Here is a 27,428-nt window from a genome sequence, read left to right as displayed (position 1 = left end):
ATACCCCAAAGTGACTTTTTTTCTAAAAGAAACAAATTTGAAGACACAGTCCTGCAATACAATACGATAATTCAAAACTCAGGCTGGAAATATTATTGAAACTATTTACTCAGCTTTTCGTTTGGTACGTCTGCGATACAATAAATTAAATTTTCTGCTCGAGTTATACACTCATATAATTAAAAAAAAAGAAACTACTTAAGATATGAATCAACCAAAGGTCCTATAAAGTGTCATACACTTACAGTTTTCACGAGTTTATTGAAATCGAGTTCGTACTCTTCACAAACCTATTAAAGACTAATCGGAATTTATTATATATTGTTTACAAAAAAAAAAAAAAACTGTTATAAAAATACTGACCTTCATTCTTATGTAAATTGGGTAACTTAAGATCAGTGAAACGATTGGTCATTTAACTTGTACACTTGTAAAACATAAAATATCGGATAAGGAGTTTTTCTAGTGTGGTTGAATAGGAAAGAAAACAGTTTGTTCCTAATTGTCGTGACATGTAACACAAAGGTTAAAGTTGCATCGTTGCCCCTAATGTTGTCCAGATAGACTAGAGAGAAGGCAGCTAGTGAAGAACATCCACCGCCATCTCTTGCGTTACTTTTGTTTGACTGGATAGTAATATGTGATCGTCGTTCTTACAACGACCTTCAACTCTAAGGTATTAATTGTTTGTTTTTTGTTTTTTTTTGGAATTTCGCACAAACCTACTCGAGGGCTATCTGTGCTAGCCGTCCCTACTTTAGCAGTGTAAGACTAGAGGGAAGGCAGCTAGTCATCACCACCCACCGCCAACTCTTGGGCTATTCTTTTACCAACGAATAGTGGGATTGACCGTCACATTATAACGCCCCCACGGCTGGGAGGGCGAGCATGTTTAGCGCGACGCGGGCACGAACCCGCGAGCCTCGGATTACGAGTCGCACGCCTTACGCGCTTGGCCATGCCAGGCCGTGTTAATTGGTACGTTCCTGAACTTTAAAATCTTTTGTGGATATAGAATGAAGAAAATAGAATTAAAGTTACATTTTATAAGTTGCGTTCGGTGTAATTAATAATATATCTACAGCCTTTTTAACGAATATGTAACACGCGTTTTCGGTTCGACTGTTGTATATTTTTATGATTTTTTTTTGAAGGAATGTAAAAATATTTTTGCTAACAACGTTGTCCTATGGAGCTGTTCCCGTTGGAAAAGCGGTAAGCCTACAGATTTACAACGCTAAAATCAGGGGTTCGGTTCCTCTCGATGGACACAGATGATAGTTCGATGTGGCTTTACTATTAAAAGAAAAACACACATGTATTCAGTTCCCCTGTGAATAAAACTGTTAGTCAGTTAACAGTTAAGATTTTCAATGAATCATTAAGCTTTGAAAATAGAGTAGCTCCCGTCAAATATTTAAATATACTTTCGAGGTTTAAACAGTACAACTAAAAGGTAATTTTTGGCTGCAGCATATTGCCTCATAGAATGGTTCTAACTTTTTGCCTCAAGTACGAACTATAAGTTCATAGCGTTAACAATGAGCACTAGAGCTTACAGTTCAAGCCCATTCTGAACGACATTCGTAACCTCTAAGACAAATTAAGATAGCTTTGTCAAGGTTTATAGAACTACCTAAACATACGGTTCTAATGTTAAAAATTGCAATTGTCAAGGTTTATAGAATTACCTAAACATACGGTTCTAATGTTAAAAATTGCAAACTAAATTTTCCCTATTGCCACATCAGAAGAAATACTTAAGCAGAAATTCGTTTTAATGCGCATGTTTGTAACGTATGTTTATGACGCAAACCAAGAAATGAGTCACGTGGTTTGGCGACGTCTGATTCGTTAGGTTTTCGCTTTTTTTATCAATGCACTGAACTTTCTTTTGCCGTCTATTGGATGAGTTCTAGAAAAAAAAAAATCTTTTCGTAGGATGTTCATATATTAGGCACAGCAGTTAAGATAGTCAAGACAACCACATCGGAAGAAATAATAATTTTACCCGAGTCCTCATAATGAATATTCTGTACACTTTGGGGCTTTTGGTAGCATTCGGTAAGTACAAACATTTGTTTATCTTAAGTCTATACGAGAATATTGTTTAAAAAAATTACTTAAATACTGTAGTATTTTGGGTAATTAAAATTTTTTAATTCAAATTGTTAGGAAGGTGAACTTTTAATTCAGTAGGCAAACAGTTCTCACGTCCTTGAAGGCTCGGTTTCAATACCGGACGAAAGAATATGTAATAAATAAACTTAGTGTTCAGAAACCTATGTGAGTTGCTATTCAATGTGAAGAACTGAATAGTGGCCAATTATGTTTTTTTCTTCTCTTCACATATCCAATGTATAGGTTTTTTTCCTCATAGTAACTACAAAATACGTTCACTCCAACAGCATATTAAGAGAATATGTAATTATATGTAAAGATACATGCTTCAATGGCCAGGTGGTTAAGGTACTCGACTCGTAATCTGAGGGTTGCGGGTTCGAATTCCCATCACACCACATATGCTCGCCCATTCAGCCGTGGGGGCGTTATAAAGTTCAGTCAATCCCACTATTCGTTGGCAAAAAGAGTAGCCCACTGCTGCCTTCCCTCTAGTCTTACACTATTAAATTAGAGACGGCTAGCGTAGATACACCTCGTGTAGCTTTGCGCGAAATTAAGAAAATAAACCAAATCATGCTCCATAATGTTTTAGCATCAATAAAACAGCATGAACATGGATTGCATTTCATGATGACGAAAAACGCACTTGAAGTAAATATGTATTTCAGTAGGGCTAGTATAGGTCGAAAAGTTGTTCTCTACTTCATTAGTGAAAGTGTTAATACCCATACCAGCCGTCCCGAGATACATGGATTGCATTTATTGAATATTTCTATTTTCAAATCACAGGTTTTTCTAATATCAGGTTTTACATTATAATGTTCTCAAGTGGTTCTTCACATTAAAATATAAAGTAAAACACTTACTGAGTTATTAGATGTTTACACAAAGTATTAGTGTAGATGCGATTTCTTGTAAGGAAACAATACTTTTAAAAAGTGAAATATAATTTATTGCCGATTCTCTTATGTCTCGTAGCAACCCACGAGGTCTATACCCAGCAGTGTCACATGAGAGAACTAGATATCTGTGCTGCTTCTTTGCTTCTGTTCACCCAGGAAGATGACGTTGCCCAGTCTGAGGAAGAACTAGACACACAATGCTCGTAAGTGCAATTCTATTACTACACACGTTACAGCTAGTATTGCAAAATCAATTATAATGCAACACTTCGTATTTTATATCCACCGATAACATGAATAGCATTTTTATCTAGTATTTGTTTATATCCACTAGTAGTATGAGTAGCACTGGTATTCTGTACTTGTTGATGTCCACTGTTATAATTATTTTTTAATACTTGTTGACTTCCACTATTACCATTATCATCCAACGCTTGTTGATGTCCATTGTTATCAATAATATCCAATACCTGTAGATGTCCACTGTTATCATTATTATATAATACTTATTGATGTCCACTCTTAGTTATCATTACCATCTTACCAATACTGTCGTTACTATTAGCAGGATTACCATAACTATTCAATCACTACTTGCTGGCCCAGCATGGCCAGATGGTTAAGACACTCGATTCGTAACCTGAGAGTCGCGAGTTCGAATCTCTGTCATACCAAATATGCTCGCCCTTTCAGCCGTGTGGGTGTTATAAAGTGACGGTCAATCCCACTATTCGTTGGTAAAAGAGTAGCCCGAGTGTTGACGGTGGGTGGTGATGACTAGCTGCCTTCCCTCGTCTTACACTGCTAAATTAGAGACGGCTAGCGCAGATAACCCTCGTGTAGCTTTGCGCGAAATTCAAACCAGACCAAATCACTACGTACTCATTAATGTATACTGTTAGCACAAGTAGTATTACTACCCTTTCCTTGTTGATGCACACTATTAGCATTATTTATTTTTTCACATGCACAAGCAACTGGCGGCGCTTTCTATGTTCGTTGGTATCTACTACAAGTTAATTAAGTACATATACATTTTATCTTAATATTGTCTATAGAGATACTTGTGGATTAAAATATCAATTTTTAAGAAGAAAAACTAATGTAATTTATATAATTGTTGCATATATTTGTAAGCACAGATTTGAACACTGCTATAATAGAGTATAAAATTAAGTAATGTCTTCGGAAAGTTCAAGTAGAAGGAAGATATAAACACCATACATTACCATAACCGAAGTTACAACGATATATCATAAACTGTATTAATTTTATATGGAACATTTTATCCATCAAATTACTGAATGTTTATATACTTTTCAGTACAGGTAAAGTCCACGTATTAAACTATACTTGGCATTCTTGTTTTTGCCTGATATAAGACCGAGTCTAAATAAGTGACCAAAAAATTGGATAGAAACACGTATTTTCTGTGTGTAATACACAGAGGACATTAGCAGTAATTAGTGGAATATACTGCAGTTTTCATGATATTTTTATTTCATTTTTTATGTTATTAGGGACCCTGTAACCAACAAAGTCCCGGATCTTATAGTAATTCTAAGGTTAAACTGAATTTAGAAACAAAGCATAAATTTAAATCTTTTATGGCAAGAAAAGAGAAACATAAAAACACAACATGATTTAATTTCAGTGTTTTTGTTACACGGAAAGCTGTACCCCAGGGATGAAACTCCGAACGTCAGAGTTAAAAGCCATTGTGTTTTTTACTAAGCCACTTTGGTCAGAGGCTTTAATTTTAGTAGTAATGTTCATTAGTAATATATACACACGTTTGAATATTTTGTACACCACTTGTATTTTGTTACTAAACAGCTTAAATCACAATAAAGCCTTCCTCTACAAGAAGCATGAGTAATACATGGAAAACTTCACTACGTTAACACATTAAATGTCAGAAGTAATAACTGACCGCTGAAATAAAAGTCGAAGTTGATATATTATATATATTTGTATTTAGATACATACGAGAGACTCAGCAATGTCTCCAGAACTATACAAATCATTGCATGACCCCTATTCAGAGAGAGCTGATGGATTTTAGCAGTGAAGGATCTGAGAATTTGCTTAAAGACTATTGTACTAGTGACACAGAAATCAGGAACAGTAAGTAGTTCATTCTTACTTGACTATTGGCGTCACAAAAGAGGATTCTGAAAAAAAAAAGTCAAATTAAAAATCAATAATCACAACATCGAAATACGAAATGGCTAAAAATGAAATAAGCCCACATCTTTTTATAACTGAATATTGAAAACAAATATTTAGAAAATATAGCAAGTGTCTGATCAAAACATTCTGATAAGAATAGAAACAGCTAGGTAAAAATTATTTAATAGACTAGGATATCGAAAGATATATGTACACAAACAAATAAAACCCTAAAAATCAGCATTTCATTTTCATTGCTGGAACAAACATTTAAGCTAATATAAGACTGAATAATAATAATAACACAGTAAATTCAAATTCTGTATTTTTCGCTAATTAAGTGATAACTTTCCCTCCATAGATTATTTGAAAAGTAGTGGCTGTCTCGCAGAGGCTAACAGAGAAACTAGACCTTGTCTGACAGACTTGCGAGTAGCAATGGATGCTATTGGGAATGCCAAGTTTGACAATCGTGTAACTATTGCCTGTTGGTAAGTTTTCGTCTTATAATCACTTCACTTAGTTTTATTTATCTTCTTTTCATCGTTTATATATTAATTTTCTCGTTCTTCTTTAGGCCTTCTTTAGTTTTCCTCTAACTGAAAAGCCATTTTTTTTTTTTGAGATTTATAAATAATTGGAACAAGAGTGGGATAATCAGTGTAGAACACAATTACTCGAAATTTAGTAAATGAACTTTATGAAATTGTTAAAATTACTTTTGAAATAAAACAGGTGAATCATTCAATTGTCTCCTGACACGAACTTGAAACAACAGAAAATAAAATCTTGTCGATGCACGTGCATGTTTTCTGTTAAATTCTTATTTCCAACACAAATCTTGGGTATGGGGAGCCTTCGTAAGTTAAAATCTTTAGAAAGAATGTGTTATAAACTTAAGACTGGTAATAATTACACGTAAGATTGGTTGATTTAGTGTTTTATGGCACAAAGCAGCTAGGCAATCTGCGCCAAACGTCCGGTAAAAAGGTAAAAATAAAGTAAATGTAGCAAAATTCATAAAAGGAAATTAAGGTAAAACAAAACAAAAAACCCAATGTTTACATCTAGTCTACAACGTTAAGAGAAACACGACAGTAATTCAAGTTGTAAAAGACGTTCTGTAGCGTAACCGCAATTATCATAACTCGCTAGGAAGACTAACAGGTAAGTACAAAAACCACCGTCAGTCACCTGAAGTTGACCTTTCCAGTCTTGGTTCCGAGTTATTTGACGTTATAGCCAGTATGAAAAGTAAAGTAATAAAAGTGTTAAAAGACATGCAGCAAAATTGGAATAATAACTCGCCAGAACGACTAACGGGTAGTCCAAACGGATAGTTCAAACAGCAGCGTTAATTACCTGAAGTTGGCATTTCCAGTCCTGATGTCGAGTTATTTAATGTCATGGCCATTTTCCATTTTCAAATCCAACTAGAGAGATTGAGACTCATAAAAGGAACCACAATTAAAAACGTGTAATGAATAAATATCAAACACTTAAATGACATTAAACAGATTAATGGCCATTAAAAAACTAAAAACTTTATCAAGGTGAACAGTGTCACCATCACCAATAACACTGTCCAATGTTATGGACAAACCTTGGGACAGAAGATGTTTAAAACAGTGCCGTCGTTGAGAATTGTAACGATGGCAAGAAAGTAAAACGTGGCTGATAGTGATTTGAGTGTTACACAAACTACACACTGGTGCAACAGTTCCAGATAAAAGAAAACGATGAGTTAAAAAATGGTGTCAACGCGTAGTCTAGTTAGAACAACTTCCTCCTTCCTAACCTTAAGGAAGCTAGATGGCCAAAGTCCAATTTTGGGTTTGATTTCGAAAAGCTTGTTGTCGCGTTGCTCACTCCAAGTTGACTGCCAGCTGGCACGGAGCCGAGCCTTGAAGACAACACCATAGTCCATGTACGGAATAGGCATAGGAGTGATGGTGCTGAAGCAGACATATTTAGCTGCCATGTTTGCAAGCTCGTTCCCGCGAATACCAACATGGCCTGGTATCCAGAAAAACTGGATTGAAGTAGCTGCTAATGAGAAATGGGCCAGTCGGTTTCGAATATCAGCGAGAATAGGATGTGAGCTAACGTGTAGCGATTTCAAGGCAAGTAGAGAACTAAGCGAATCAGCATAAATAGTGCAGTTGGAGTACTGCTCAGCTGCAACATGATCCAGGGCAAGAGATATGGCATACAGCTCAGCAGTGAACACAGAAGCTGTAGAAGGGATTCTGCGCGCAACTACTGACCCATAGCAAACCATAGCAGAGCCCACAGAGTTACCTGATTTGGAACCATCCATACACATTGGAATGGAAAGATTGTTCAAAAGATGTTCAGTAAATAAAAGACGGTACTTCCAATCGGGAGTATCTGCCTTTCTCAGATGTCTTAAAGAAAGGTCACATTTGGGGACTGTAATAAGCCATGGTGGGATGGGCTGACCAGAGGATTCTGAAATGTTATCCGAGGACAGACGCAATTCATCCAATTACGTCTGGACACAAAGGCCAAAACGAGCAATGGCAGATCGTCTGTCACGGAGGATGTTCAGTGCTCTTGTGCATTTCACCTGTAACTGCTTTAAGTGTGGTATAAAGGTCAGCTTACAGTCAAAAATAAGCCCCAAGAACTTGGTCTCAGGGACCACTGGCAGTGAAACTTCATCGATACGGAGTTTAGGATCAGGGTGAATACCCCGTTGGCGGCAAAAGTGCATGCAAATGGTTTTAAAGAGAGAGAAATTAAAGCCGTTCGCCGTGGTCCACTTCAGAACACGATTGAGGACAGTTTGTAGTTGCCGCTCAATATATCTCATGTTCGACGACTGACACAAGATGTGAAAGTCGTCGACATAGAGCTCATTTGCAACAGTGAGAGGGAGTTGTTCAGTGATGGCATTAATCTTTATACTGAAAAGTGTGACACTCAAAACACAGCCCTGAGGGACCCCAAGTTACTGTAGAAAAGAATGGGAAAGTATCGAACCCACACAAACTTGGAATCTCCTGTCCATGATTTTTTTTTTTAATAAACGTGGGTAAATGGCCACGTAACCCATATACATGGAGGTCTCGCAAAATGCCATATCTCCATGTTGTATCATAAGCCTTCTCAATGTCAAAGAATATTGTCGTTTGAGAAAGGCTTCTCTGATTGATGTTTCAAGTCTAATTAGGTGGTCTGTGGTGGAGTGCTGTCATCGGAACCCACACTGGGTGGGCGAGAGGAGGTTGTTTGATTCCTCGAATCAAACAAGAGGAGCATTAACAATCCTATCTAAGGTCGTACAGAGACATCTCGTCAAAGCAATTGGACGGTAGTTTGAAGGAATCTTGGGATCTTTCCCAGGCTTAGAGAAAGGCGTCAGGTATTAGGAAAAGCACTCTCCTGCCAGATCCGGTTAAAAACAATGAGAAGAATATCAAGAAAAGCAGGAGAGAGATAGTGAAGCACGTCATAGTGTACATCATCTGGTCCAACAGATGTACTGCCAAACCGATGAAGGGCCATTTTCAGTTCCACCAGTGTAAAGGGACGATTATAGTCAAAGAGACTGTCAGTTCGAAAGAGGTGAACGCTCTGCCCGAGTATTGATGGCCAATAAGGTGGAGGAACAAGCAGAAGTGCTAGATACCCGGCAAAAGTTTCACCTAGAGTATTGGCAATGCTACAAACATCGGCTACCTCTTGGCCATCAGAGAGTAAGATCGAGAGGGGGACAGAATTGTAGTACCCACCGACCTTTCGAACCCTGTCCCATATGACCTTGGAATTGGTGGTAGAAGATATGCTAGTTGTGAACTTAATCCAAGATTCCTTCTGGCTTTGACATTTTACCCACCTAGCATGCGCACGAGCCCGTTGGAAAGCAATGCAGTTTGAAAGTATGGGATATCTACGGAAAGTATCCCAGGCCCGTTTTTGAGCCTTCTGTGCCATGTGGCAGGCAGGATTACACCAAGGACGAGGATATCGTGGAAAAAGTGTCAAGGTTTTAGGAATACACTGAGCAGCTGCTTGTATAATACAGTCAGTTACCACTGCCACACAGTCGTCTATTGATGGCTGACTGACGATGGCAGGATTAAGTTCTGCGATAGCAGTGAAAGTGGACCAGTCTGCCTGATACAGCTTCCACCGGGATACGCGGGTAGGGTAGCATCGACTACGGCCAGTCTCTCTCAAAAGTATAGGAAAATGATCACTGCCTTGGGAATTATTGCCAATCCTCCATGAAAAATGGGAGAATAATGAAGGGCAGCAAACCGAGATATCAATAGCGGTAAAGGATTGACTAGGTGCGTGAAAATAAGTGGAAGAACCAGTACTGAAAAGAGAAAGGTTGTGATCAGAGAGCATACGCTCTACAGAGCGACCCCTCCTATCAATAACAGCACTTCTCCAGAGGGGATGATGTCCATTAAAGTCCCCCAGGATTAGAAAGGGAGACGGCAACTGTTTAAGAGCATCAAGGTCTGTATGATCATAGACATCTCCAAGTGACAGGTTGATAGAACAAACAGTGATGGTACGACCCAAGGAAACACGGATGGCTACGACCCCAAGGGTGTGTCAAGTGGCAAAGACAGGGTGGGCACATGCTGATCAACCAACAGTGCCACCCCTCCATGTACTCGTCCATCACACAGCCTGTCACTTCTGCACAGAGAAAACTGCCGAAAGGTGACTGTATCGACAGGTTTCAGAAATGTTTCTTGTGAGGAAAGACATACAGGATGGTAGGAAGCAATCAGTGTTCGATGTCATCCAGATTAGAACGTAAACCTCGACAGTTCCATTGTATCAAGGTTTCCATTTTTAATGACGGGCAGACGAAGAGGCTGGAGAACCCTTCTGTTTACAACCACGTCTTTTTTCCTTACTGTCCTTATTCGGAGGAGGTCTATCGACCTCCATGGATCCTGCCCTGGGTCGATTGCGTAGATCTTTGTTATTGGAAGGGGATTCCAGTGACTGAGAACGCGAACGAATGATTGTTTTGCATCTTGGGGTGAGAGAAAAAGATGTATCTGAAGAAATGCCAGTATTTGAAACCAAAGGATATGGATCTTGGGGTTTGTTGGAATGTATGGGAGGAACAGAGATGGGTGTAGAAGTTGATTCATCAAACTTTTTAACCATGGAGGTCAAAAGGCTTTTCATTTGTTTTGGAAACGATTCTATTGGAGGCACGGAGAGATCTGTCTGCACTCCCACTGTAGCTGTGGAACGAAGTGCAGCAGCATATGTCCGAGATGAAGTGGCGGACAGCAATTTCCGAGCCTCAGGATAACTAATGTTATGAGTCGTTTTCAAATGCTGCACCTCTTTTTCCTCCAACCATTTAGGGCAAGAACGAAAGCAAGAAGGATGAAAACCATTGCAGTTGACACAATGTGGGTCCGTGGCACACTCATAGGCATCGTGGTCCTTGCCACCACAACGAGCACATGTCAGAGAACCACGACACGACGTCTTTGAGTGGCCAAACCTCTGACATTGGAAACATTGGAGAGGGTTTGGAATGTACGGTCGTACCTTGTAATTAAGATAACCTGCCTTGATGGTTGCAGGTGGACTTGATGATGCAAATGTCTGAATGAGGACATTGGTCACCATCATAATTCCATCTTTGCAAGTGGAGATATACGCCTCACTGCAGAAACTCCTTGAGTGGAGAAACCAGCGAGAATCTATGACTCGGGGACGTTCTTCAAATCCCTCTTAACAATAACTTGTCGTGATGAATTCAAGGTAGCATGAGGGGTAACCTCAATAGGTACATCCTCAATTGCCGTTGAATTCAAGAGGAGTTCACTGTGTTGGGATATAGATATTTCAACCAATATGTCTCCAGATCGAAGCTTGTTTACTGACTTTGGAGAGCCAGCAAGTCTCTCTAGTCCCTTCTGAATAAAAGGGGACATTTGCCCTAAAGGTTTTTCTGAAAGAGAATGTAATATAAGAAAACGAGGTACGTGTGTCACAGATGTTGAACATTGCTGCACAGTCTTCAAGACGTGGTCGTTTACTTATTGACTGTTTTTTCACTATTTTATTTAAGTTTTCGTAGGAGAATTCATAGGAAAAAGGGTTTCGTGAGCACTATACCCAAACACCAGCATCAGACACAATGTCCACAACACTCGTTGAGAACTTCCAACACTGGTACTTGGTTGACTCTAGCCCAAGTCGATTGATCCAAGGGGGACCACCCAAAGTCCGCCCGTCTACAGGAATTCAAGGCCAAAATGGTGTGTTAGGGTTGGACCCCTCAACCACCAGGATCCTCTCCTCCCCTTCACGGGTCGCCACGCACGGCAAACACGTGGGTGGATGTTTAGATCCCAGAGGAGGTAAACTGAAAAACAGAACCTTCCCTAGGAGGTCCTCTCACCATGTACAGGAATCCACACCGAGGGGTACACGTAAGAACAGAATGCACTGGACCGACATACAACACATAAAAAAACTACTTGAAAGAAAGATTATGCTATCACAACCCACGTAATGAAAAACTATAAAGGGTGGTGTTGATAACGAATTATGCTGAAAGAAAATGTTTAATGATGCTAAATGATGATAAAGTTTAGATTTAAAAAACTTTCAAAGCCCCGAATACAACAACGTATCAAATTTCGTTTACTTTCAAGAATATCCGTTAAGCATTGAAATATTTTACTGTAACGTGTTTTATACTTAATTAATTCACTTGCTCATTTGTTGAATTTCGCGCAATGCTCTTGGACGGCCATCTGCGCTAGCTATCCCTAATTATGATTGATTGATTTAGTGTTTTATGGCACAAAGCAGCGAGGCTATCTGCGCCAGACATTCGGTATAAATGTAAAAAAAAATAAATGTAGTAATAGACATAAATGGAACTGAAAGTAAAACAAAAAAGTATAAAACCAATGTTGACACCTAGTCTACAATGTTAAGATAGAAGGCCGAGTATAAGAAGTTGTAAGGTATTTACTCTAGCAAAAAGGTAAAGATCATAACCCGCCAGGAAGACTAACAGGTAAGTTCAAGAACCACCGTCAGTCACCTGAAGTTGGTCTTCAGTCCTGGTTCCGGGTTATGAGTCATAGCAATCAGTATCAAAATGTAAAAGAATAGAAGTTTTAAAAGATACATAGCAAAATTGTAACAATGAGTAGCCAAATGTCCAGTAAAAAGATAAAGTCAAGTAAATGGAGTAAAATTTGTAAAAGTAAATGAAGGTAAAAACAAAACAGAAATTAAAACAGAAAATGGTGTAAAAACCAATGGTGACATCCAGTCTTCAAAGTTGTAAAATATTTACTCTAGCAAATTGGTAATGATCATAACCCACCAGGAAGACTAACAGGCAAGTACCAGAACCACCGTCAGTCACCTGAAGTTGGTCTTTCCAGTCCTGGTTCCGGGTTATGAGTCAATTTGGCCAGTACTAAAAAGTAAAGTAGTAAAAGTGTGAAATGATATGCAGCAAAAGTATAATAACAACTCGCCAGAACGACTAACGAGTAATTCAAACGGATAGTTCAAACAGTAGCGTTAGTCACCTGAAGTTGGCTTTTCCAGTCCTGGTGTCGAGTTATTTAATGTTCTGGCCATTGTCCAATGTCAAATTGAATGAGAAAGATTAAAACTGTAAAAAAGGAACCACAATTAAAAAGGTGTAATGAATAAATATGCAACACTTAAATGAGATTAAAAAAATTAATGGCCATTAAAAAATTAAAAACATTATCAAGGTGGACAGAGTCACCATCACCAATAACTCTGTCCAATGTTACAGACTGACCCTGGGAAAAAATATGTTTAAAATATTGCCGTTGTTGAGAATTGTAACGATGGCAAGAAAGTAAAACGTGGCTGATAGTGATTTGAGTGTTACACAAACTACACATTGGTGCATCAGTTCCAGATAAAAGAAAATGATGAGTTAAAAACTGTGACCAATGCGTAGCCTCGTGAGAACAACTTCCTCCTTCCGAACTTTACGGAAGCTAGATGGCCAAAGTCCAATTTTGAATTTGATTTGAAAAAGTTTGTTGTCGCGTTGCTCACTCCAAGTGGACTGCCAGCTGGCACGGAGCCGAGCCTTGAAGACAACACCATAGTTCATGTACGGAATAGGCATAGAAGTGATGGTGCTGAAGCAGACATATTTAGCTGCCATGTCTGCAAGCTCGTTCCCGCGAATACCAACATGGCCTGGTATCCAGAAAAACTGGATTGAAGTAGCTGCTATTGAGAAATGGGCCAGTCGGTTTCGAATATCAGCGAGAATAGGATGTGAGCTAACGTGTAGCGATTTCAAGGCAAGTAGAGAACTAAGCGAATCAGCATAAATAGTGCAGTTGGAGTACTGCTCAGCTGCAACATGATCCAGGGCAAGAGATATGGCATACAGTTCAGCAGTGAACACAGAAGCTGTAGAAGGGATTCTGCGCGCAACTACTGACCCATAGCAAACCATAGCAGAGCCCACAGAGTTACCTGATTTGGAACCATCCATACAAATTGGAATGGAAAGATTGTTCAAAAGATGTTCAGTAAATAAAAGACGGTACTTCCAATCGGGAGTATCTGACTTTCTCAGATGTCTTAAAGAAAGGTCACATTTGGGGACTGTAATAAGCCATGGTGGGATGGGCTGACCAGTGGATTCTGAAATGTTATCCGAGGACAGACGCAATTCATCCAATTACGCCTGGACACAAAGGCCAAAACGAGCAATGGCAGATCGTCTGTCACAGAGGATCTTAAGTGCTCTTGTGCATTTCACACGTAACTGCTGTAAGTGTGGTATAAAGGTCAGCTTACAGTCAAAAATAAGCCCCAAGAACTTGGTCTCAGCTTGTTTACTGACTTTGGAGAGCCAGCAAGTCTCTCTAGTCCCTTCTGAATAAAAAAGGGGGACATTTGCCCTAAAGGATTTTCTGAAAGAGAATGCAATATAAGAAAACGGCGTACGTGTGTCACAGATGTTGAACATTGCTGAAAGAGAATTTCGCGCAATGCTCTTGGACGACCATCTGTGCTAGCTATCCCTAATTATGAAGTGATAGGTTAGTATTAACGCAACTTTTTTTGCAGACATAACACATCATCTGGAAGGTATTGCACAAAATAGTCTAGTAATAATATAACGTACTTGATGAGTTTATTATCTCATTTGGAGAAATTACTAGCCTGACCGGTTAGTAATAATAGAACGTAAATAGACAGCTTTATTTACCTTTATCCCTGCCAAAAGGAAGGAAGTACTTGGCTGTCACCAAAGATGGTTGGGTGTGATTAATAGAACGTACCTGATGAGTTTAATATCTCATTTGGAGAAGTTACTAGCCTGACAGATTAGTAATAATAGAACGCTGTTGATAGGTTTGTTTGTTTTAATTTCGCGCAAAGCTACACGAGTACTATCTGCGCTAGCCGTCCCTAATTTAGCAGCATAAGTCTAGAGGGAAGACAGCTGGTCATCACCACTCCCCGTCAACTCTTGGGTTGCTTTTTCACCAACAAATAGTGGAATCGATCGTAACATTATAACGCCCCCACGGCTGAAAAGGCTAGAGTGTTTGGTGTGATGGGGATTCGAACCCGCAACCCTCAGATTACGAGACGAATGCTTTAATCATCTGGCCATGCTGGTCCTTGATAAGTTTGACAAACAAAACAAAACAAAATGTAAATTTAAACGTTTTGCAAATATTGCTTTTGCTTTTGAACAGATATGTTGACATTATATTTCTTTCCACAGCGGATACCAAAGGTACATGTCATGCATAAGACACACGATTGAGGAAAGATGTGGAGCAAGTGTGGTTAATTTCACAGAAGAACTCTTAAGAATGGCCCTTTCCCGTCTTCCAGACATCGTCTGTTCCAGTTATAAACCTAATAGTGACGTATGTAAAGATGTACTTCCGCCTCCAGGCACGGCCCCAGGAGACAGTAATTCCAACTCTCCCCTGTCTCGCCTCTTCAACGCTTACTTTTCTCAGTAATATAGTGCACTATGAGAAAAATGTTAACAACGATTGTTCGTACAAGAATGAAAGCAGTACAAGATGGTGTTTCCCAGATCAAATTTTTTCTTTGTATTATGACCTCACTCTTATTCAAATCCTCATTTCGTGATTTAAAGTTGGTAATACTGTTAAATGTTTCAAGTGTTAAAAACGACTCTTCGCTCAGTTTAAATGCCAATTAAACAATGTTTAATCATACTATATGTATCTATGATTTTTATGTGAATAAACAGTAAGGAAAAATAAAAGAATTATATTTTTAACTACAAAACTAACAACTTTAATTCTGTTTTTCAATTTCGCGCAAAGTTACACGAGGGATATCTGCACTTTTAAATAATATTACAAGTTAGTATACATTATTTCTACCGAGTGGGATATTATACATAATATATATATTTACACACAAAAACACTCTGAAGCTTATAATATGACTGTAATTTCCGAAATGTTTTTAAATATACTTCTATTTTAAACTATCTATACATTGGTAACAATTCGGATAGTTTTTATGATTTTGTTTCTACTCAGCACGCAGAAAACTGTTTTCCATGTTAATTCTCTACAAATTGGTATTACTTATATATACACACACAAAAGGAAAAAAATTCAAAACTGAAATAAAATTATAAGACAAAGATCGATATTGTCCATACAACAGATTTGTTTATCTTAGGTCTACTGATATGATAATAAACAATCACCTTTAGTTGTTTTTAAGTATAACGAGCAGCTGTCTTTAGGTGGACCGTGTAAATTATAACATTTGTTATTTACTGTTCTTTATTTAGTTTATATTACCTTAAAATAAAAATACTCTATTGAAAGGTCAAGCATGTTTGGTAATGGGATTTGAGCCGGGATCCGCAAAATAGACTAATAACAACAGAACGCTCCTGATGGATTTCATATCTGAGATTTATTCCATACAGGTTATATATTTGATATCTAAGGTTTATTCCATACAGGTTAGATATTTGCGCTGTTAAAAATGACACGACTGATTAATTAATTATTCAGGTCTGTAGGGGAAGAATCGTTTAGAGTGGCCTCCCAGTGGCACACCGACGTGTCTGCAGACTTATACTACCAGACACCAGGTTTCGATACCCATGGTGGACAGAGCACGGACATGTACTTTTGTGCTTAATAACAAACAACACTGTTTCTTGTGTAAACTCGCTAACAAAGTTGCCTTTTATTGCCACACTGGGTCTGTTTGTTCGTTCTTGGGCTCAAACCAACACTTTGTGCTCTGCTTACCTAAGAACGAAATCCTGAAATTTAACATTACAAGCAGTGAAGCTACTGACCTCACGCGGGTGCACAGTCGCTAGTCAAACGCTCTGTTTCCTTACGGCACGAAAATAAACAAAACATTTACTGATAATTACACAAGGGGTTTTGATAGTTTTTGAACATTCCACATATTATTTTTAAGTTATCATCGTCATTATAACTATTATTCTCATTATCTAACACAACGTCTTAGAAATACTTCTACCTCCTGTAAGTGTCTCCAACAGCTTCTAAAATTAATTGTTTTTCTTATCTAGTTTTAAATTTTTCATTGTTTATCCTCATAAATATTTCGAGTAATTAATTTGTTTAGCAGAAAAAAAACCACTACAAAATCGATTATCTGCACTCTGACCACCGCAGGGAATCGAGGCCCGGATTCCACCATTGTAAATCCGTAAACTTATCACTGACCCACCTGGGGCCTCGAGTAAGTGGAAACAAAAACACATAACATTTTACACATTTTTTTAAAGTCTCGCCTTCACTTATTGTCTTTTAATTCTTTCATTTTCAGCAATTTTTAATTTTTCCCCAGCAGTTTTCAGTTATCTATATAAAGTAGAACATCCCTATACTCTTTTAAAAGTGAACGTCCAAGTCTAACAAGAAAACAAAAAAACACGCTTTTTTTAACCAAAGAAAATTTTGTAAAACGAAAATAAATCGTATTTACCGATTTAATTAATCAGCTCCAAACAATTATGCCTTGAAAGATCTGTGGTGAGGATACGTACCATCTACAACTGGATCCACATTCCAGTATAGTAACCATTAGTCCACGCTTGACCCCTTTGGATACAAGCAAAAGAACAATATAAAACTATATTTTTATTACTTCCAATAATATAGGCAAATTGTAATACACACACACACACACACAAAATATCTATTTCAACACAATCATGCAGAAATTCTTCAAGTTAGTCCTCATCTTATCATCTATGAACAACCACAGTCACAATTCTTTACACCAGTGGTTCATAGCTTTGGTGGTTGCAATCCAAATTCTGGCCTCTGAGCAAGCTCGGTGACCTATGACTTGGCGCAGCTACAGTTGGACTAGAAAGGAAAGTTCGTAGAGTTACTGGAGACCCTTAATGACTTCACTGCTCTAAACTGTGGCCATTTTTCTCGTATTAACTTCTCACGCAACTTTAAATCACTTGGATAAATTAGACTGATGCCACTTTGTGTAGAAGAATATTGCGAACTAGCACACAATCAGTATTTGAACAACCTCCATGGTGGTCAATCAGTCACGTAGTGACCATATCATGAGTCTTCATTCAGTAATAATCATTCTCAGTCAACATTCGCACACTAGTCCCACGGCAATGATCTTGCAGACAATTAGATAGTGGTCATTCCATCAACCACCTATATGGGTTTACGCCGTGGATGAGTCACAGTTGTCATCTTACGGACCAGCTGCACAATGACCATTCCGAATGCAAGTTAGACACTAGCCGTCATGTAGACTTGAACAGTCCTTAACCTGCGAACCTAATACTCACTAGTCAATCTTTTCTTATTTCATGAAAAAAACCACATTGGGCTATCTGCTATCCTCACCGCGGGGAATCGAACCCTGGATATTAGCGTTATAAACCTATACTTACCTCTGCCCAACTGGGGGATACTATAACCTTTTTATTAAATATTTCAATTCTAGTTATTTCTTGAGCATTATGAATTTAGTGGGAAGTAGGACAAGAAATTTTCTAGTTTTAATTAGCAATGTCGTTTATGTACAAGATGTCATAGTTGCAACTTTTTAAACGGTGCATGTTAATACTGTACTTTTTTTCTTTACCACTAGATGGCTAATTGGAGTTATTTCGCAAAAAGTTCACAAGATGGCTCGAAACAGAAGATATTTTAGGCTCATGTCAGTATTTTTATTTATTACTATGCAGTAAAATTACACATTTTTATCTTACAGTACTTTAGAATTCATTTTTAATCCAAATCTTCTGTTCGAGTTTAACATGACAGTAAATAACAATAATAAGGACAAATTAAGAATCACAGTTAGCCAAGCAAAAGTTAACGTTAGGAGGAAATGCTCTAGTATTTCTTTACTTACCTCTTAGTTACAATAAACTAAATTGAATTAGTTTACTGGAATGTACAACTACAAAAAGCCTACGTTTCGATTTATTTTCAAACGAACGCGACATTTACTGACAAACATAGTTAAATCGTACAGAAATATACATAGATGCACTATATTGCCAATGTAATAAATTCGTCTCTACATTTCGAGAACTTTATTTTTTAATCTAGCAACCGATATAAGGGCGTTAGTAACCAGTGGAAAATATAACAAATCTATTGAAAAACCTAGCTAATTCTAACGGCTGGTATGATTATTGTTAAAAATGTTTGTAACTTTAATTATTGTTATAAAAAATGTTTCTTTTCATTTACAGCTACGATTGAAAAATAAGTGTCTGATGCACAGTAATTAAGATTAATATTTGCCACACATCTTGCACAAAAAATACCCGCAAAAGTGGGTTTTCATAATTTTCTTATCTTCATTTCCCTTTAACGATGAAAATGTAAAAGAAACAGTACAAGAACGAGACTTATTTTAATATTAATTTATTAAACTCCCGTATAATAGTTAATTTGTTATGCTAGGTATAGGTTAAACTATTATTTAAAAGCTTATCTATACGTGAAAGATTGATACTTCAAATATGTGATATAGAATAAATTAGACATAGGCTTGTTTATTTCGTGATATTTGAATTCACGTTCTACCGTAATGAACGTTTTGATTTCGTGACTGTCAAATTTAATAACTTCTAAGAATTTAGTCAGTATTGCGACAGAAGTATATATCCATATAATTTTGGTACAAACTAAATATTTCTGGTACTTGATACGCCGTCTGGATTTGTGTTACGTTTTCAGACATTAAGACTTATTTGCTTTAATTGTCTACTGAGAGGAATGATTATTAGAAAACACAGAAAACTATTTGTAAAGTCTAACTCATGACCTCGAGTTTCGATGAAACTGTTCATATTTCTAGGTCACATTCACATTTCATTCATTTTTTTTTTGGAAAATGGTAAGTCTATAAACAAAAATAAATTTGATGGCGGTCAGTGACGTAATCTGATGACCCGTCATGGCCAGATAGTTCAGGTATTCGACTCGTAATCTGAAAGTCGCGGGTTCGAATCCCCGTCATACCAAATATGCTCGCCCTTTCAGCCGAGGGGACGTTATAATGTGACGGTCAATCCCACTATTTGTTGGTACAAGAATAGCCCAAGAGTTGGCGGTGGGTGGTGATGACTAGCTGCCTTCCCTTTAGTCTTACACTGTTAAAGTAGGGACGGCTAGCGCAGATAGCCCTCGTGTAGATTTGCGCAAAATTCAAACCACACGTAATTTGATGGTAGCCAGTGACGGGAAATGAGCAACAAGATGGAGGAAGCAAGGATACAGAGGAGGAGTAGGAGAGAATATGGAATAAGGACAAGCACTTGCAAAGTCTAGAATTATTTCATTTACTTGTAAGTTTAGTTTAGTGTGCTCTGTTCCTTACATAGGTAAGTACCAGTACCCCTGAAAATGCTGTTAATTTGTTATATCTTTTATTAGATAACAGATATATATATATATATAATTACTGTATATGTTTTTAAAACGCATTCGATGAGATCTGTTCAAATATGATCTCAAATCATAATTTTATCACTGACTTTCGTAAATACTGAACTTTTCATGATTTTCGTTACATTTTCTCCCAAAGTGTTGTGCACCTGCTGTAGTTTCTTAGATCTTATTCCAATTAGCTTACAAAATGATCAAACAAGTTTCTCAAGTTAATATTTAATCACCACTCCTCTGTATTTCAGTATTGCTTCACATCAACATGGCATGTTTTCAGTGAATTTGTGCAGATATTCCAGAGTGATTGACTACCATCCTTCGAGTACTTCAAAAAGTTCATCTTTCGTGTTTGGTTTGCGAACTTTCGTTAATCATTTTAACTCAGCCCATAACATTTTTTAATAGGACTGATATCAGGTGATGACTGATTTGGCCATTCCGTAACACCAACTCTCTTATTTCTAAGATTTTAAGGACTCCACAAATGCAGATATAAATGACTTGAGATAATTCCATATATTATTTTCGTTTGTCTGTTGAATTTCGTGCAGAGCTACTAGAGGGCTATCTCCATTAACTGCCTCAATTTTGAAGTGACAGATTACAGGGACAACAGATGGTCAAACAGCACCAACTACCAATTCATCGGAAACTCTCGTCTGGTTAAATGCTCCAGCAGAATCTGTCTGTCACTCTTCTAATATACTCAAGACTTGAAAGTTTTTGTAGCAACCAGTAATCCTCTTGTTAACAGGCACGATGAAACCTAGGTTACAAGACGAGTCGAGCAACCCAATCTTTAACACTGCATTTTCATATTTTCTATTATTTTTCCTACCAAATTTAAACGGACACTAAATTCCACGCCTAAGAAATGTTAGTTCCGTAAAATTAACACACTGGTGTTATATCAAGAGTTCTTCTATAGCAAATAACTTTACAAAATTTCAGAATTTATAACAAATGGGTGAAAGAAGATTCACAATACAATTTCTCTCCACCTCAAGTACACGAACGGTTTTCAAACAATCACGTTACGTTTGGTGTGACGGCGACGTTTCTAAACAGAAGTGAAAACTGGATACTTAAAATATTAGGGGCACGGGTCCATAGGCGCGGGAATTTTCGGAGTTTCAGTATGATATAGATCATAATTTTGTTTGGTACGATATTCACGGACATGACCCTAAAGAAAGGATAGAAGAATTGATATATAAAATATCTGTGCTCTAATTTCTTTTCTTAATATTAAAATACGTTTGACTGTAAACATCCAAACCGTAAAGAATGGAGAAGAAGTCCTAATAGTATTTGAATCTCCCAGGTTGCGCACAACACTACCGAATGTCGACCGCGACATATGATGGTTTTATATTCTACTTTTTTAAGGCATCAACTGAAGATTGGAAGCACTGCTAAGTATAATCAGGGTACTGGACCCTGTGACAGCGCTTAGCGACACCTCTGTTTGTGTTTACAACTGGAGGCAGATATCAAAGATAGTGCATTTTACAGCAGTATTTTCTATTATTATTTGTCGAAGTCAAGAGTTGATAAGAGTTTAAGTTTAAAATTATTAACTATATTAAGGCCGTTTGTTGGAAAAGCGTTTATTTTTAATGTCCCCATATTAACCAAAGATTTAGTTTTACCGTTTATTTAACTGTTTGTTTGGTTGGTTTTTGAATTTCGCGCAAAGCTACTCGAGGGCTATCTGGCTAGCCGTCCCTAATTTAGTAGTGTAAGACTAGAGGGAAGGCAGCTAGTCATCACCACCCACCGCTAGATCTTGGGCTACTCTTTTACCCAGGAATAGTGGGATTGACCGTCACACTATAACACCCCCCACGGCTGAAAGGGCGAGCATGTTTGGTGTTACGGGGATTCGAACCCGCGACCCTCAGATGACGAGTCGAACACCTTAACCCACTGGCCACGCCGGGCCTATTTAACTGTTACTAATCTCACTTCATCAAATCAATTTACTGATTAGAACAATTTCCTTTATTTTAATAAATACAGTAGTTCGAACAAATTACCCATAAAGGCTTGAAATTAAGCACAGAGCTACATAATGGGCTATCTGTGCACTGCCCACAACGGGCATCGAAACAGGTTTCTTGCGTTGTAAATCCACAGACATGCCGCTAATGCCATTGGGAAACACTCGAGGTACAGGAGGGGGGGGGGGTCCGTACGATAAACAAGTAGCTAAAATTAACAACACATGTACGTTATATAAAACACAGGAGAAAGATAAAAGGTTTAATTATTATTATCAATTATTCACAGGAACATTAATATGTGATGTTTCACATGTAATTCATGTAATAAATATTAAATAATTACTTGTTCTGAATATATTAATTCCTACCTGAAGCTCATTACCCACAAACTATACAATACGGAACAAACTAAAACTAAAAATACACTGAATAGATTTGTTTGTTTGTTTTTTGAATTTCGCACAAAGCTACTCGAGGGCTATCTGTGCTAGCCGTCCCTAATTTAGCAGTGTAAGACTCTATAGAGGGTAGGCAGCTAGTCATCACCACCTACGGCCAACTCTTGGGCTACTCTTTTACCAACGAATAGTGGGATTGACCGTCACATTATAAAGTCCCCACGGCTGAAAGGGCGAGCATGTTTGGCGCGACGGAGATGCGAACCCGCGACCCTCAGATTACGAGTCGCACGCCTTAACACGCTTGGCCATGCCGGGCCACACTGACTAGGCACTGGCCAGTTCATACATTGAATTAATCAAAATGAAGGGGGCGTGCAAGTGCCAAGAACAACTCATTACGAAGCTCTCAAAGAAATACTTTTTTTATTTTCATGTTTCTACATTTCTTCAAGATTTCTGAAAGACTCAAAAGTTATCTCATCCCATAACTACAACAAAGATATTCTAGAAGATTTTCTCACACAATTTCTGGTTTTTCTAGTTTTACCTTCATTAAAAATACTTTTGTTGTTTTGAATATTGCGCAAAGCTACACGAGTGCCATCTACGGTAGCTGTCCCTAATTTAGCAGTGAAAAACTAGAGGAAAGGCAGCTAATCCAACCACCGCCAATTGTTGAACTACTTTTATACCAACGAACAGTAGAATAAACCGTCACACGAATGAAAGGGAGACAGTGTGCGGTGAGACGGGAATTCGAACCCATAACCCTCAGATTGCAAGTCAAGTGCCTTACCCACCTGGACACTTTCTTTTTGTTGTTGTTATGTGTTTATGGCAAAGCCATTAGTTTCGAACTGCCGGCCTCAGGAAAGGCAATCAACCGGCAGCAATCACTGCCACACTTGGGCTGCTATTTATATACTAATAGCGGGAATGACAGCCACATTACAACGCTCTCAGTACTGAAAGGTCAAGCATGTTCGGCGCCGAGTTTCCAGCACGCGGCTCGCATAATGCTAATCGAGTTGCACTAATTATCAGATAAACAACGAATACCGAGCAAATAATTCAGTTTTCGATTGCTTAATACCTACATTTCGATTCAATTTGTAAAGTGTTGAATCCGGTTTACGTATTATTTCACAGAGAAGAACTCAGAACCATTATTTTCGTTATTATTTTATAACTTCCCTGGTGGCACAGCGACATATCTGCGGAGTCACACCACTATAAACAGTGTTTCGAAACTCGTGTTGGGCTGAGCACAGATAGCCCACTGTGTAACTATGTGCCTAATTCCGAATAATCAATCACTATTTTTATCCTGCAACTACAGAGCTAACAAAACAACCAACCAAAATAACCTCTTTCTTCTTAATGTCGGATTATGTATTAAAAATAAGACATGTTAAATACTTACAGTTGTGGATTTTCGTATGGTAATCTACTTACGATCATCTACAAATATCGAATATCACAGCAACGTGATAATTACTTGTAACAATCGTTGTATATTCTGTGATAATACGACTAAATTCTCCTGTAAAGAAGAAAAAGAACAATAAGTAGATATTATGGTATTATCCTTATAAATAAATTATAATACACGATTGTGTGTCTGTATATATAATTTTACCTGTGCAAATGTAAATTATTCCTTGAAGGCGAACGTTCGTTGTTATCCTTTTACTAGTTGAAAACACAGGTTTTATATAATTTAAATAATGAAAGTTTTACCACGATAAAAACTTTCACAGATAACGAGAAACGCTTGGTAACAATATCATAAATGTTTTCATTCAGTGTTTCTAATTTAAATAGGTTTATACCGCGCGCACACAAATATCCTTGTGAAGAAAATTTTGGTTAAGTTATAACTGGGTACGTTACCTGAAGTAACTGTTTAATTGAGAAACCAACGAAAGTAATTCCACGGATTATTCAAAATATCTCCTGGAAGTATAAACACTCTACGTTATAATGTGTAAAAAGGGGTTAAAAACCACATAATTCAAAAGTGTCTCTTAATATCCGGCAATTTGTTAATCTGGATGTTTAGTTAAAAACAGAAAAAAATCGCTTTATTTAAAACTATAATTTAAATTCATATTTTCTACAAATTTTACATAAATAAACACTTACCATCGCTTTGTTTGAAAACGTCATCTCATATTGTGAGGCTGGCTATCTCTTTCTTGTACCTCTTCTATAATAGTGTTCCAAACCTCGATAATTACGGATAGAATATGTTATCTTTAGGGCAGAGAGAAACAGCGGATTGAGGGAGTGCGGAAAGTGGTTGTGTGGTTCTTTACAACCAGCTAACCACACTGCCACAACCCTGCTGCTGTTTTATAGGCAATCTTCAACTAAGTGTCATTCTCTTAGACATGATATTAGTACAGGGAACAATTTGAACGTAAGGTGATCTAGGTATGTTACGAAGTTTGGCACTGTAACTATTCTTGAAACTTAGCCAATAAAAAATTCAGTTTAGTCATAGAATAATAGCCGCATACCCAGGTCTCTTTACCAATTCTTAGTTGCAAACGTCGATACATCTAATTTATACACTTAAATAAATAAAAGAGGCTTATTTATCCCCCATTTAACGAATAATTGTAAGAACCGATATGGAACCTATTTAAGTTGTAGTCATTAATGTCATTATTGCTGACTGTAGTACTACAATACTATTGTCGGGTTGTCGCTCACTGTGGTTTTATAATACCTATTTACTGCAAGTAATTATTCACCTTAACATTTATTTCTGGCGAGTGACTGCTCATTGTAACACTGTTATGTGTGGTAAGTGGTTGTTCACTGTGATATTATACTAACTTTTTCAAGTTGTTGTACAAATAGTGCTACCAAAGTATTTTTACGCGTTGTTTCACACTGTGTTACTACGATACTTTTATGCACATGTTTCACATACTATTATATTACAATAATTATATTATTTTTACGAATTATTGCAACTCTGGTATTATAAAACTTATTAACCACTTAGTAACAGTACCTTAACTTTTTTTTCTCTGATAGTGCTATGTAAATTTCTTACCTAATGCCACACGTTTGATGGTAAATTAAACTCTGAGTAAGACGTACACGATTTAGCACAGTAACGTGAGAGAAACTACAATGAACTGTTTCTAATGTTAGACTTCAAATTCCAGCATTAGGCAATCCTTCGCTCCATTTAAGTTATTATAATCATACGTATTTATGTTCAATTGGAAGTGTTGTTCAAAAACAAAACTAGTATTTTAGATTTAAGAACTACTTTTTATATCATAAAAGATTTGGTTTGTTTGTTTTTAATTTTGCGCAAAGCTAATAAATGGCAATCTGCACTAGCCGTCCCTAATTTAGCAGTGTAAGACTAGAGGGAAGGCAGTTAGTCATCACCACCCACCTCCAACTCTTGGGCTACTCTTTTGCCAACGAATAGTGAGATTGACCGTCACATGACTAAAAGTACTAGCGTATTTGGTGTGACGGAATTCGAACCCACGACCCTCTGATTACGAATCGAGTACCATAATCACTTGGCCACGCCAGGCCACTTATGAAGAAAATATTACTACATTATAACTAAGGGGATTGGATTTCCAGCTAAAAAAAGATTTAAAAATGTTACTACCATTATATTTTAACTTGCAACGCTCGTGTCCTGAACCTACCATAAAGTTTCTGAGGGGTTCAAAAGTGACAAACTCTGTAGGTTATTGTTTATCACTATAACCTCAATGGTTCATTTTTTTTAAATCGGTTTTGTGTTCACCTGAATAACCCATCACTCATTCTTTATAATTCGCAAACGCGTATATTTCAAAAGAATTTTTTTCCTTCTGTTTAGAGAAGTACCAACAGATCCCAACATTAAATATTCGTTTTCAGAACACTGCGCAAAGCTACACAGTCTACCTGCGCACAAGTGTCCCTAATTTTTAACTGAAAATCTAGAGGGAAGGCATCTAGTCAACAGCACCCGCCTCCAGCTCTTGAACCATTTTTTGATTGTTCGAATACTTGTATTTCACTGTCACTATACCCAAGCGTACCCAAGGTCTCAAAGTGCGGAACGCATTTGAGAGTCAAGGAATCGCTAACCAAATTCTAAACACTTAATAACAATGGCTACCATATTGCGCAACTAAAGTTGTCAAATAACATGTATTCAAGCTATCTGCCTACTGATTCATCAAAAACAAAAAAATGAAACCTTTGCACAACATGTTTACTTGATAAATATTAATTATTTATATTTAATTAATTTATAAAGATTTTTATAGGTAGTTAGGATGCTCGACTCATAATCTAGGGGTCGTGGGTTTGAATCCTCGTCTCCACAATCATGCTCGCCCTTTCAGCTGTGGGAGGTTAAAATGTGAGGGCCAATCCCACCATTCGTTGGTAAAAGAGTAGACGTAGAGTTGGCAGCGGATGGTGATTACTAGCTGTTTTCTTACTAGTCTAACACTGCTAAATTATGGGCGGCTAGTGCAGATAGCCCTCGTGTCGCTTTGCGCGAAATTCGAAGCAAACAAAGACTGATAAGGAGATACTTCAATCAGCAGCTTTTGAAAGAAATGCACGAGAAATCCTGTTTAAAGAAAGGACTATAAAGGGATCATCCCGTTTGACATTCCAAACCTTATTGAAAATGTGTACAAAAGTATGTCACACGATACCAATTCACTTCGAATTTCCAAACGATAACCATTTAGCTCAACAAACCCTGATGTACTACTGTTCTTTTTTCGTGGGCTGGCTTAGGACTGTATTTAATTCGAATAATAAATTGCACGACAAAAAACGTCCAAAATACAA

At 37.5% G+C, this 27,428-nt stretch overlaps 2 protein-coding genes across 39 annotated transcripts in view; one reads left to right on the top strand and one right to left on the bottom strand.

Moving 5' to 3' along the window:
• Nucleotides 1-1,904: 1,904 nt before the first annotated feature.
• LOC143240246 (uncharacterized) lies at nucleotides 1,905-15,495 on the top strand. The gene is made up of 5 exons (XM_076482382.1): nucleotides 1,905-2,064; nucleotides 3,103-3,229; nucleotides 5,008-5,153; nucleotides 5,560-5,689; nucleotides 14,977-15,495. The coding sequence occupies exons 1-5, from the start codon at nucleotides 2,025-2,027 to the stop codon at nucleotides 15,221-15,223; spliced, it is 690 nt and encodes a 229-aa protein (XP_076338497.1). The 5' UTR covers nucleotides 1,905-2,024; the 3' UTR covers nucleotides 15,224-15,495.
• LOC143240247 (uncharacterized) overlaps nucleotides 4,654-27,428 on the bottom strand; it is a 55,523-nt gene continuing 32,748 nt past the window's right edge. For 6 of the 38 annotated variants that reach the window (XR_013021654.1, XR_013021670.1, XR_013021663.1 and 3 more), the window contains 3 exons: nucleotides 24,013-24,132; nucleotides 17,223-17,338; nucleotides 4,654-5,200 (listed from right to left, as the gene is read on the bottom strand). Coding sequence is in view for 6 of the 38 variants with exons in the window: in XM_076482386.1 (XP_076338501.1) it covers nucleotides 22,262-22,393 (132 nt within the window). In the remaining 32 variants the exon portion in view is untranslated. The other 32 variants (XR_013021656.1, XR_013021678.1, XR_013021666.1 and 29 more) reach the window with 18 other exon arrangements.

The sequence above is a fragment of the Tachypleus tridentatus genome, chromosome 13 (genome assembly GCF_004210375.1).
Source record: "Tachypleus tridentatus isolate NWPU-2018 chromosome 13, ASM421037v1, whole genome shotgun sequence".
In the NCBI taxonomy this organism is placed as follows: Eukaryota; Metazoa; Arthropoda; class Merostomata; order Xiphosura; family Limulidae; genus Tachypleus; species Tachypleus tridentatus.
This window is presented reverse-complemented; position numbering and strand designations above follow the sequence as displayed.